Here is a 12916-nt window from a genome sequence, read left to right as displayed (position 1 = left end):
AAATAAGAAACGAGTAAAAACGCCATCCGAGATTTGAGTGATCGAAAACCCCAAATCAGTATTGACTTGATCGCATTTCATTTTTTTAAAAGAGTTGAAAATGAAAGAGGAAAGTGTATATTTTGTTTATTGAATGTAACTATTCATGAACTCCAGTACAGGAACAAAATGATGCACCGACCTTAAACATGGCGTTTAGCACCCCGTGATATCGTTGGAAAAATATCTATAACTCGACCGAATAATCGACCAGCCAATTAAATTGACTGAATAGGGTCCTAATATATATATATATATATATATATATATATATATATATATATATATATATATATATATATATATATATATATATATGAAAAAAAAAAAATATATATATATATATATATATATATATATATATATATATATATATATATATATATATATATATATATATATATATATATAAAATAGGGTCCCAAAAAAAAAAAAAATTGATCATATGGCCGATATTTGTCAATTATTTTTACCTTTTTACTTTTATTTACTCAAAACATTTCCAGCAGTTGTATTAGTAATACTGGTGCCATTGTTTATTCCACCTAAATCTATACTATTAACTTCTACTCTTAAATTCAGTATATACGAATTTTTTGATGGGTAATTTTGCGGGCCTGTCTTTCAAAACAAAGCAAATTTTAATTTTTACAACCAATAGAAAGGAGAAAAAGAATTGACTTGGAGGAAAACTACACACAAATCTCAGTTTGCGTTAAAAAAAAATAAATAAATAAAAGTGCAACATAAAGGAAGAATATGTGGTAACTATGACACGCATTCATCTACTAGTAATACAAACATATATGACATTAAAACAAGTAATGTCCTCGCAATTTCATTATCTGTGCCACACAATGCATTCTGGGAATTTATGTTTTTACAGTACATGGTTTTTGCGTGGATAAGGCTATTTTTAACATTTAAAGCAATAATAGGATTAATCAGTAATCAGTATTTTTTTTATGCCAAAAATCAGTATCGGCCTTAAAAAAAAAATCCACATCAATCGGGCCCAAGTGCAAACCCCCGAAGCTGGCCTGGTGCAATCAGTGGATGCGAGGGGCGGATCGGTCATCAGTCTTGGTGGGGCGAAGCTTGACGGTGGCGAACGGGTTTGTGCCTCTGAAATGAGAGAATGATGGAAAATGTCACACAATCCCTCGCAGCATTTGCCGTTGTCTATGCACACGTACGCACGCGCGCACACACATGCACTCACACTTGACGGGATACATAACACCATACGCATAGTTGGCATGCCAACAACTGCAGAGCCAGTACAGTCAATATTTGGAAGCTTTGGAGCTTGTATCAGCTAAAAACAAAAATATTAAACAGTGTAATTTACATAGCTTCAATAAAACAGTCAAAAAAGGGCCGTATGGATTCAGGCACACCAAGACTGTGAATGCATCAAGTCTCTAAAAGTAAACATTATACAGTAACCTCTTGTTGCTCGTGCTTAATGGAGACTGGATAAAAATGGTGGATTTGTCCTATTATGGACATTGAAATAAAGTGTATGAAATGTGTTTCATAAAAATAAAAGCACAAACTACAAACAACATAGCATGGAGAGTGGCCGCTAACTCTCCCCGCTGCCACAAGCCCCACCCTCCCTCCACCATACTGAACTACAAAGCCCATTTCCAGCAATAGAAGGTTTTTGGACAGGCTTGGCCGGTGTTGACTATCCCTGTTGCCAACCCCTGGCCATTGATGAAAACACAAGACAGATCCTCTGTCTGAGTTTGGAGTTGCCCTCGGGGTAGCGGCCATCGCACGTCATTGAAACTGGAGCCAATAGCCGAAAAAAACAGGACGATGAGGAGACAGAGTTGCATGCCATCACACCACATGTGTAACACTTCTTTCTCTTCCACAGAACCCCCACCACCCCCCCTCCCTAATGCACGACCACACACAGCTTGCCACCATTGATTTTTCTGGCCCGAGATTTCCTTATATACGTAATGCCCTGACTCAATGACTGCTTGATTTGCAACTGAACAAGATCGAATATTAACAGGATGTTAGACCAGTTCATACTCCACCTTGAAAGTGTTTTTACAGTACATAGGGTAAGCCGCAAATCGGTGACGTGAAATTTTGGCACCCCTGCTATAATAGAATGCTAGGAAGAGTCAAACGAAACGATACATTGCCTACTGAGTTACCTTGGGAATAGAGGGTTCTCAGGTGGACCATTGGGTGATGAAGCCTAGAAAGAGGATACAATCATTTTTTAGGGGTCAAGATGATATTCAACAGTGATGATTCCAGATTCCTTGAGTACCCGTGTGTCAGGGGTGAGAGAAAGCGGACGCAAATCCACAGAGTCCCGTTGGAGACACAGGCTCTTAGGAGGAGGAGGCGGAGGAGGTGGAGGGGGCGGGCCTTCAGGTACGGCTTTCGTCTGAATGGTTCTCGTCTCCACCAGCTGTTCCGTCTTCTTCTCGGGGAGCGGAGAGATGGGCCGGAAATCTACAGATGCTCTACGGTTAGGTGTGGCGGGCGGAGGAACATCGCCATAGCTCCTGCTCTCTGATTGGCCATTTTGGTTGTCGCCAGGGTCTAGAAGATTGTTCATACTGCTACTCCGGAGAGAATCCCCACTGAGAAGACAGAAGATGATCAGATTTGTGGACAGTTGCGAGGACACAGCTAGCTGGGTTCACAGTAATACTGCCTTAATATATTTTTATTTTTTTGCTTAATCTCACAAAGGTGCATTTAAATGGGGTAGAATATGATTGGCTCTTTCAGAATTGACTCCAAATATACTGAAAATATATCACATTATTATTTTAGAAGATTTATTTTAAGTCTAGAGTGTCTCCTAGTGGACATTCATAGAAGTGTGGTGCAATTCTGTGATACGGTATCAATAGTGCCTGCAGAGTTGAGTCAACAAGCTGCCATTGAAAGTAATTAGATGACAATAGCTGTTTCTTATTCTTTCATGGCATGCATGCAGGATAAGGAGGAGGTTTTGGCCTTAAAAATAGCTTACCAGTGAAGATGCACTGTGACTTGCATAGAACAATTAAAAAGTGAGAAGAATATTAATGTATTTATCAAATTATTTGTACTAAACATCGTACACATTTCTTACTGTACTAAATATTCAATATTTTGTTTAAAAATAAAATGTATTGTGTTTAATGGCAAAAAAAGCTGTAATTTGAATATGGGGACACAGTGATATTTTTACTCGAGGTTATGATAGTTTCAGAATTTCATATCAGCCTAAGTGCACAAATGACATCACCTGTTGAATTCCTCAATGGGGCCCACATAAGCTGCAGGAAACCAGCCCTGCCTGGAGAAGGTCAAACGAATAAATGAGACAATACCGTCCAAACTGTCTCGGTCCCTGCCAGGACAGATACCTTAAGCTGCTGTCGGTGCGACCGTACAACCAGCCGTTGCGCGGTTCCTGGACCAGCACGGTGACCGTCTCCCCCCGGTTGAAAGGCAGCAGCTTGGGGTTGGATGAGGCGGGGTGTGACACCAGGGCCTTCATGGGGTGCCCTCCACCCAGACCCAGAGATTCTCCCACTGAGCTGGAGCGAGAACGGCTTGGGAGGGGTGATGGTGCTGAATTCGAGGGAGAAAGACAGATTATGTTAGTTCCAAATTCGCAAGTTTTTGCATACGCTTTCAACCAGCAGGGGGCAGTAACGCACTTACTGTGTCAGCAACAATAGAAAAGAACGATTGTTGAGCACATAGATGCCATTAAATTGTTTCTTATTCACTGGGCTTTTAATTTTGTTTTTGGTTTTTTTTTTTTATCAAATCCCATTTAAAAAAATGTTTGGTAGGAAGCAAATTGAAGTAGAAAGGCCATCATAGGAAGTCTTTATCAAAAACATGGGATGTATAGGGCACTGCAACAATATGCAAAGCTGGACATTAACAGTCTATTTAAGTACAGGAAAATAAAATAACGCAATGAAATAAGTACAGGAAAATGAAAAAACGTAATGAAATAATATCTTCATATCTTTTCAGTTCTATATCACTGTTGTTCCATAAAGTGACACATTTAACAAATACACATTTGCTTTACACATTGACCAAACAGTTGCTTGCAGTATGAACAACCCTTAGCAATAATACACTATAATATGACAACACAGCTATTTTAACGTTTGTGTCATTGGCTAAATAAAGAGCTGGACGCCCACCTCGCGAGGGCACCTTGCCCAGCGCTTGTTGCTCCCGCCTGGCCCAGGACATGTCGTCATCTCTGGCTACTGTCTGCAGCAAAGAGCTCACGGAGCCTCGCAGCTGCAGGGATGCAAACAATTTAGTCATTTGCATGTTCTTTTTATGATTATCGGGTAGTGCGGCCAATCAAGCATTGTTTCTTAAATGGGGGATGTAACATTTTGACAAGGTTTCTGCAGGGATCAGCAAATCTAATTGAACACTACTCAATGCTCTGGTAGCAGTTGTCTTGTCAAAATAAGAAGAAATTAATTTGAACATGAAGCAATTTATTGATAAATTTGTAATAATTTCTTTTTGTAAAACATATTTGTTTTGTTAAGTTATACAGAGATGCACATTGTCATTAACCTCTGGGGAAAAAGGTTTTGATGTTTTTGATGTGGGATAGCAAAGGAAAAGCATCCCCAAAAAAAATAGGCGGCTAAAATATTGCATGGATTGTAAAAATGTGACGACTTTCAATATGCCACGCTGCTGTCTCTTCTAAATGCTTGCAAACGGGAGGTCGAGAGGTACACCCTATTTGTGTCAAATTTAGCCCATGTCGGGCTCATTTACTGCCATTCTACATTGGAAATGTCGTCAATTTTGGGCATATTGAACACCCGGTTTTCTCATGCATTTCCCCCTATTTTTGCATTCATCCTTTCAACGGCAACTCGCCAACAATATAATTTTTTGTGTTGACACACCAAAACCACCGAGTGGTGCTAGCAGCCAATTTATGACATTTGCAAGCTTTTCAATGACTTCGATGATTGGCTTAGCCTGGACTCCCATGAAGCAAATGTCTTCAAAAGTCATAATTCTCCAATTATGACATACTTCTTCATTTTTTGCGCTTGAACGAGGCTTATAAGCAGAAACATGTGTCGCAGGGGTTCTATAATTGAAAAAATGCTGACCAAATCCAGTGTCCTTTATGTCCATTAAGGTATACTGTATCCCAAACAGTCATTTCTAATCAACTAGGAACACACAATTAAAATTATTACTTGACTGTACTGAGAATATCTCATACCTGCGCCTCTTGGTCCAAATTTGTGGGGGTTCGAGATCCAGAATCTCTGCTCTCATTGACTTTCTCCTTCCATCCCTCTGCTTTATGCTGGAGAGCCATTCCTGTCTGAATACAGATGAGAAAGGCGATCACCTCATTAAATTCTGGCTTGATCAAACCGCAATAAGCAGAAAAAGGCCTGCAGCTGTTTGCTTATTAATGCCATGCCCTTGCTTGTTTGTGACTTTGACAAATAGTTTCTTGAGTTGCATTAGATTAGCTTTGCATCGCTTGTAAGAACATTACAACTTCTGCTTAGGGGAAAGTTGCAGCTTGTACGTGTGCTTATACCTTGTTCACCAGAAAGAGAAGAGACTGGGTCAGACCGCAGTGTTTTTCTGCCAGGAAACGATATCTTCTCTCCTCTTCCTTCAGGATCTCCTGTTGGCTCTGCTTCAAATACTGCATGTAGTCACTGCTCTCCTTGTAACACAAAATACACACAACTTGTGTTCCTCTTCAGGTAAACGGAATTCACTTCATGCGTGAAGCACAGCACTCCAAAAATATTTCTTGTTACCAGAGAGTCCCTGAAGGTACCCCGTCTTAGCTGTTTCTCCAAAGCCTCGGCCTGGTTCCTCACCTCCAGTTCGTAAACTCGCCGGCTGCCCTGTAGCAACACACACCACTCGTGACCCACAGCGGAATAGTTTGTTCAAAAAGCCATTTTCAAGCCTCACGTCAATGTATTCCTCATCCAATTTGACGTTCTTCTCCATGGCTTGTAAAACCTCCACCTGGAACCAACGAAACTGCAGGAGGTGGAACAATAGCAGGTTTTATATGTACAGTATATAATTTATAATTTTAATGCTGTGCATTCTTGAGCATTCCCTTTTTTCATACACTTCAATCACATTTGGGACGCTGCTGGGAAATGTAAGTTAAGACCTTTAGGAGGTTCTTTTTGCTTTCTTTTTTAATTCCAAAATGGACATGTCAAAAATGTGTATTTTCATACAGTATATAAACAGACACACACACACATAGTGAACATGTACGATGTGTACTGACCACGCCCTCCATCTCAGCAGTGAGTCGCCGTTGGGTCTCAGATATCTGGATAAGAACATCCCCTGAAACAGTATTTACTCATCAGGACATAACATTCAATGTTAAATATTCTATCACTATAAATCGCTGGCATATAGAAAAAATTAAAAAATGCAAAATACAACTGTCATTTTGTGGAAGTCCAGTCGAGTAATTCATTTAAGGATTAATGGACTGTTTCTGAGTTGAGAACTGGTCTCTTGGGTTAAAATGGAGGAAAATCATGAAATAGAACTGCATCTGCCCCAAAAGAGGCCAGCCCGCCAGGTATCTATCTGCCTTCTGTGCCAGATGGCTAATCCAGCCCTAGTTGCGAGCCAATCACAGGACAGGAACAGACTAACAAGCTTTCACTCTCACAGTCTCCAATGAACCAACCTAGAGGAGGAAACACCAAACCTATTTTTTTATTCTTAGACAGGTGACATACAGGATGATATGTAACAAGTTTTGAAAAACAAATTAAAAAGTTATGAAATCACAAAAATGGCTGCCAACCAAAAGTTGAAGTTTTAGAACACAATGTTCTGCTGGTGAGGACACAGGCAGACTGAATGAATGAGCCAACGCTTCCGGAAAAAAAAAAGGCCCCCGCATCAATAATTTAGTACACGTCACTCAATAGGACCACTCATCATGCTGCGGTGCGCTGACCTTCTCAAGTTATCTAAAGTAGCTAAAGCATGTGTGCTCTCAACAACAGAACCAACCACATGGGACCGAATGCCACCACGGGTCCCGGTGGTCATAGTGAAAGTGATACTAGGGGAAAATACTCGATGCGGTTAGCATTTTGGCAAGAGCTTCTGTGGGTGATTTTAGTCTATTACGCTAACTTACCCAGAGAACGGGAAGATAGCGTGTGAATCGCCTGGTCGCCCATCTTGGCTACAGCGCTAAAGTAAGCTTCGCTGCAAACAGCTAATGCTGTAAAAAACACAGAAATATAGACCGTATTTTCCGCACTATAAGGCGCACCAGATTATAAGGTGCACCCTCCATTAATGACACATTTTAAAACTTTCCCCATATATAAGGCACACCGGATTATAAGGCGCACTCTCTATTAATGACATATTTTAAAACTTTTTCCATATAAGGTGCACCGGATTATAAGGCGCACCCTTAATTAATGACATATTTTAAAACTTTTTCAATCAAAATATAGTAATACTCAAAGTAATATCAATAATAACTCAAATAATAACTCTAAACTCTCACTAGCATAATAAGTCAATGTCAATATGAGCAACCTTGTTCAACTGTAAACACACAAAAGAAACAGGTAAAGCTTACTTTATCAGTTCGTTCCCCATCTACAAATCCCAATCTCAATATGCATCCATATATAAGGCGCACCTGATTATAAGGCGCACCATCAGCTTTAAAAAAAAATTAAGGTCTTTAGGTGCGCCTTATAGTGCGCAGAATTCATGTTAAAATGAAAAGCTGACCAGAATTGTGATGATAGGATTTCTAATTTGAAGATCAGAATTTTTGAATTTCAAGACAGAATTCTCCTTTTCGATTCAGAATTCTTGAGAGAATTCCGACTTTTACACTCAAAACTCAGATTTGATTGTGAAAATCTAAATCTCAAGTCAGAATTCTCACTTTGAAACCTGACTTAATTCACAAGTCCCTCACTAAGCCTGAATTCTGACTTTCACGTCTGTCTGAAATTAAAATGAGAAATAAAGTGAGAATTTTCACTTTAAAACGAGAAATATGACTTAATTCTCAGAAGTCTCACTTTAGAGTCTGAATTCTGACTTTAAAGGGGGAATACTGGCCTTATTCTAAGATCTGCCTTTAAAACGAAAATTGACATTACAATGAAAAGTTGGAGAATTCTGATTCCACCCTCAGAATGTTGACTAAGAATTCTGACTACAATTCTGAGACTTTAGTCAGAAATCTCAAATAAAAGTGAGAATCTTGACAAACTTTTTTTTAGTTATTCAATTATGGCATTTATGTACAATGTTTTAATTAGAATACATCTCATACATACCCTGGAAAGCTTTGACGTAGCTATTACCCAACGCAACAAGTTTCTGAAGGCCAGGGTTGAAATGCTCCATCAGGTTCTGCAGTCAAAGAAAAATGACCATATGTGAGGATGTGCTTACGATTCCCAAACCAAATTGGGTTGCAGACAAAATACGAAGTTGGCACTCACGGAATAGACAGATAAGGTGGATCTGTGCAGATGGTCACTGCTGGTTCCTGACATTGTGCGCGAAGGGAAATTAAATATGAAATTTAAATATGCAACAGCTTCAACAGAGGACAGCGGGGATAGAAAAAGTTTAGATAGTTTTCACGCCCATTCAAACTTGCGCAGTTCCTCGGAGTTTCAGCGTCCTCAAGGTCTTCAAGTCACCTTCACTTTTCTCCTTGCTTTTGAATAGTCCAAAAACTGTAAACACCTGACCGAAAAACTTTTTAAAATTCTTTTGCTTGCCTTTACCAGATCCTCCCGCGATGAAAATCCAACTGTGGATTACAGGAGGCGAAGGGTCGAGGGTGAGAGAAAAGGGAGCGGGTGCCATCGATATGAGCTGCTGGGTGAATTATTGATTAGCGTGGCTGAAAGGAAAGGAGGCAGAGGACAGCCAGCGGGCCAACGAGCCGCTACGTGGACTCATTAAGTTTTGTGATGAAAACTACGAGCTTTATTATATGCGTAAAAATGGCAGTAACAGTGCAAGCCAACTGTGAAGCCGTTATTAGAAAACATAAACCACTTCGACCCCAGAAAATGTTTGCTGGATATTACTCAATATTTTATATCTAAAGGGCCTTCTTTCGCGCTGTTCCATAATTACATTGAATCCAAAATACACTATATTGATGAAGATATGATATTTCTTTTTTTTTTTTTATAAAGGAAGGTGCAAGAAGGGATGCACAGGTGATTTTTTTTTAAGGGGGGGGTAATAGGAAATCTCTAACCTTATCCCTGTTAATTTGTTTTTGATTGTTTACAAACTGGTAATCCAATATTGTATTGTATGTACATCATATAAGAGGCTTTAAAAGTAACTTAAGCGCTGAATTGCTACATGACAAGAAAACTGTGTCACATATAATGCATTTTAACAAAATCAGGCATATATCTCGGAAAACAAAAATTCACATATTAATATATTCTAACTCTGCACTTAATTCCATTTACAATGATATATAGCTCAAAAATTGACAGCAATTTTAACGTTGCTAGTTTTGAGATACGCAAAATGTGTTTGGCACATTTATCTTTCAAATGTGTGCAGACCCTGAACCTTTTGGATGATGGGAAATGAAAGTCGAAAGCTAGAAATCCCAAAATGGACATCTGACAAAACAATTATATTTGTCAATATCTCAAACTAATCTCCACGACATAAGTCTGGTTTTGTGAAAACACATCACATTTACAGTGATTGAAATAAAATTAAGAGCTGGCATTTAACCCATTACAGAGCCATCCTGAGTTTATTCTAATGTGCATAACTTGGCCACGAGGGGGCAGTATAAAACATAATTTGTAAATGAAATTTCACATCTGCTCGTAAACTGCAGAAAAAAATTCAGTTTTTCAGAGAGAATAATGAATAAATGCATGTGAGAATAGTCATATTGTCAGTTTACATGAGTTGCTGCACCATTGTGTTCAACTATCAACTAGCAGTCAATGCTGAGGCAAAGTAATGTCATTTTCTTTGTTTAGGATAACAGTTAACTTCAACTGAGAAAGGCAATAAACATCTTAAGGCCTCCTTTTTGAATATTTTATTTTCAGAATCACAGCTTGGGGCCTTTTTTGAAGATTTTTTTTGTTGCCAAATTGCTGCAAACTGTATCAACAGGTCTTAGGATATGACAGCTGGACATAATGAGTTCACATGTTTTTCGGTTGGCCAATGTCATCATAGATGACCTCGTCATGCCCGCCCTCGCTCTGCTTCTCCATGCAACGACTTACGGCATCCAGCACGGTTTTCAGGCGCCGATCGAGGGCGGCAAGGTGGGGCTCCGTCAGCAGCGGGGCCACGCCGTGCAGAGGGTCGTGGGAAAGCGAGGCCCGCATGACATCGCTCAGGCGATACTGCGGCAGGGACAGGAGGCGCAGGCGTAGCCAGGTGGAACGACGGATTCTAGAAGAAAGGAACCAAGATGGGGGAGAAACCAAAACTGGGTCAGATTTGTGGTTTTAACATTTAGCTGAAGTTTTAGAGGAGTAATTCCCAACCCTTGAGAACTCATTAGGTGTGTTGTGGGAAAATGTTTATCTGTTCTCATATTATTTTCAACAATGATTAATTATTTACAACGGCTAATTAATATTTGATCGTCTACCTATGCCAAGATCCTATCTAGGTAATTATGGTTGACAAAAAACTAATGGAAAAAAAAAGGCTGGTGAATGTGTTTTTTTAAGAAAATTACATTAAACTACAGGTTATGTATAGTATACTACATATAATGTATCTCTCGTATCGATACATTACATATCTACATATATGTCTATTATATCTTACATATGTATGTACGGCTATTCTATACTTTATCTTTTGAACTTTTAAAATAAAAATATAGCTAACATGCCTTTCAATTCTTTGTCAATAACAATGTAGATGAATTATTTCTGTATGACTCATTGCCCATTCATTTAAAAATGTTGAACAGATGTTTAGGATTGTACTTTAATCACTTTACTACACAAGAGTTGGCGACATTTTTTTGTATGCATACAAATAACAGAACATATAAAAACTAATTTAAGAAGATGCATTTAAGAAAATGTATGCATCCCAAAACTAATTAAACCAAAATGCCTTTAAAAACAATAATTAAAGCAAAAAAAAAACCCCAAAATATGATCATTTGATTAACTATATATACTTTATAACCCTTAAATAGTGACCGGGCAAATATAAAGATTTTATTGTATATTTCTACCTGCAACACTGCTCCAATGGCACCAAGATGGACGGCTCATCTTTGGAGTGGCGCCCGAATCTGCATCGACCACAAAGTGGCAGCATAAAGTCACTTGGACAAACAGCAGAACAATTTAAGAAATACTTTACTCACGCTCTGCCGTTGTCGAGGTGCAGCAGGAAAGTATCATTGCCAAACTTCTCGAACGTTTCGTAGTGGTGTCTGTCCATGTTGCCTAGTTTAAATCAGAAGAGTCGGACTTAACAAGGTACTCAATGAGCCGTTGTTTAGAATGAAACATCACTGACAAAGCAGACTTTTGAAAAGACAAATTAAATTAGGTTAGCGAACTCTAGGAAAGAACTAAAATACAAAACAGGTTTCCAGTTTATCTGCCACCTGTCAAGTAGCAAAAGTCTAATAGTAAAGTACTAGCTAGCATGTCATTCCCGATTTCAATATACTGCCTGCTATGATTGCAATAAAGCAAACAAAATAGTGTTCAGTTATATTATGACAAGATAAGCTTTTTAATGAAAAAAGCAACATAGGCAAATGCAGTCGAAAGATCTCGAGTGCTAACACTACATACATATATTGATTTGTTTGAATCCAGAAAATTGCAACAAAAAAAAATCAGTTGAATGTGGCATCACGAGCCAAGGTAAAAAGTGGAGTTAAGTGGAGTTTTTCCACTTATTTCTGTTTAAATGGCACCAAGATCTGTGACAACTTTTTTTAAAAAAAAAAACAAACCAACCTAATTTCAGAGATTGTCTTGTACAGAACGACCTATGCTTAATGTAAAACAACCCAGAAAGTTGGGTCAAATTGGTATGTATTGACCTCTGATTGGTTTATATTTAACCAAAATATTTTAGAGTGCTGGAAACTGCCTTCAGAGCGAGTAATCACCCGACATATCATAAAGCCTACTCACTAGCCGAACCTTCCTTAAACTACACAAGGATGGCTCTAACACGCTAGGGAGCGGAATTGTTGTGACTAAGCTACAGTCATTTTGTCGCTCCTCTCCAGTGTCCAAGTCTTCCAAATATATGGGACAATGATAAACTTGATCGGCCTTCCGGTAACGCGGCAAGTACGCGTCTTTCACTTCTGCATGGACGCAAATAAGAGGCATAGAGCAGGGCTGTGGCGACAGAGAGCCTTGTAGAGATCCACTGAACGTGTCCCATGATGCTCCTCTGAGTTCCAGGTCACACAAATCCACTATATCCTTTGGGCGTGGGGTGAATAACGGATCCTCACGAACCTGGAGGTTGAAAAGACTGTTAAACTCTTAAGTGGTGAAAATCGACATCAATGCTATATTTAAGGAATAAACAAGATCATATATATATATATATATATATATATATATATATATATATATATATATATATATATATATATATATATATATATATATATAGTGTGCCAAAAAATTTATTTAAAATATGCCAAAATTCATAATGTGGTCCATATGTTGTTTTTGTGGAAAAAGGCACGGTCCTCACAAGTCAAAACTTGTAAAATGCAAAGTAGATGAAAGTAGTATGATGATGCTTTGCAGTTGATTGAAGCAGAAAT

General features: G+C 38.7%; 2 protein-coding genes across 3 annotated transcripts in view; both read right to left on the bottom strand.

The window, feature by feature from the left end:
* Positions 1-477: 477 nt before the first annotated feature.
* On the bottom strand, positions 478-8630 carry baiap2l2b (BAR/IMD domain containing adaptor protein 2 like 2b). The gene is made up of 14 exons (XM_088419217.1): positions 8577-8630; positions 8409-8484; positions 7235-7321; positions 6356-6417; positions 6022-6093; positions 5862-5951; positions 5633-5764; positions 5303-5407; positions 4236-4338; positions 3435-3642; positions 3314-3364; positions 2339-2657; positions 2220-2263; positions 478-1164 (listed from the first exon to the last, which is right to left on the bottom strand). Exons 1-14 carry the CDS (start codon positions 8628-8630, stop codon positions 1089-1091), a joined length of 1479 nt encoding a protein of 492 aa, XP_088275343.1. The 3' UTR covers positions 478-1088.
* Positions 8631-10156: 1526 nt separating this feature from the next.
* fam20cl (family with sequence similarity 20 member C, like) overlaps positions 10157-12916 on the bottom strand; it is a 38124-nt gene continuing 35364 nt past the window's right edge. For both annotated transcript variants that reach the window (XM_088420134.1, XM_088420135.1), the window contains 3 exons: positions 11477-11558; positions 11342-11401; positions 10157-10536 (listed from right to left, as the gene is read on the bottom strand). In XM_088420134.1, coding sequence (XP_088276260.1) covers positions 10281-10536; positions 11342-11401; positions 11477-11558 — 398 coding nt within the window. In that variant the 3' untranslated portion in view covers positions 10157-10280. The remainder of the gene's footprint in view (positions 10537-11341; positions 11402-11476; positions 11559-12916) is intronic.

The sequence above is a fragment of the Hippichthys cyanospilos genome, chromosome 7, assembly GCF_059441005.1.
Source record: "Hippichthys cyanospilos isolate Australia breed blue-spotted pipefish chromosome 7, RoL_Hcya_1.0, whole genome shotgun sequence".
Lineage (NCBI taxonomy): Eukaryota > Metazoa > Chordata > Actinopteri > Syngnathiformes > Syngnathidae > Hippichthys > Hippichthys cyanospilos.
Note: the sequence above shows the minus strand (reverse complement) of the source record. Positions and strands in the feature narration are given on the sequence as shown.

Coding starts and splice junctions, on each gene's coding strand:
- baiap2l2b (XM_088419217.1), bottom strand. CDS start 8,630: ATGTCAGGAACCAGCAGTGACCATCTGCACAGATCCACCTTATCTGTC. Junction 4,339..5,302: donor ATTTGGACCAAGAGGCGCAG/GTATGAGATATT, acceptor GCATCCCTGCAG/CTGCGAGGCTCCGTGAGCTC. Junction 3,365..3,434: donor CGCACCGACAGCAGCTTAAG/GTATCTGTCCTG, acceptor GACCTTCTCCAG/GCAGGGCTGGTTTCCTGCAG.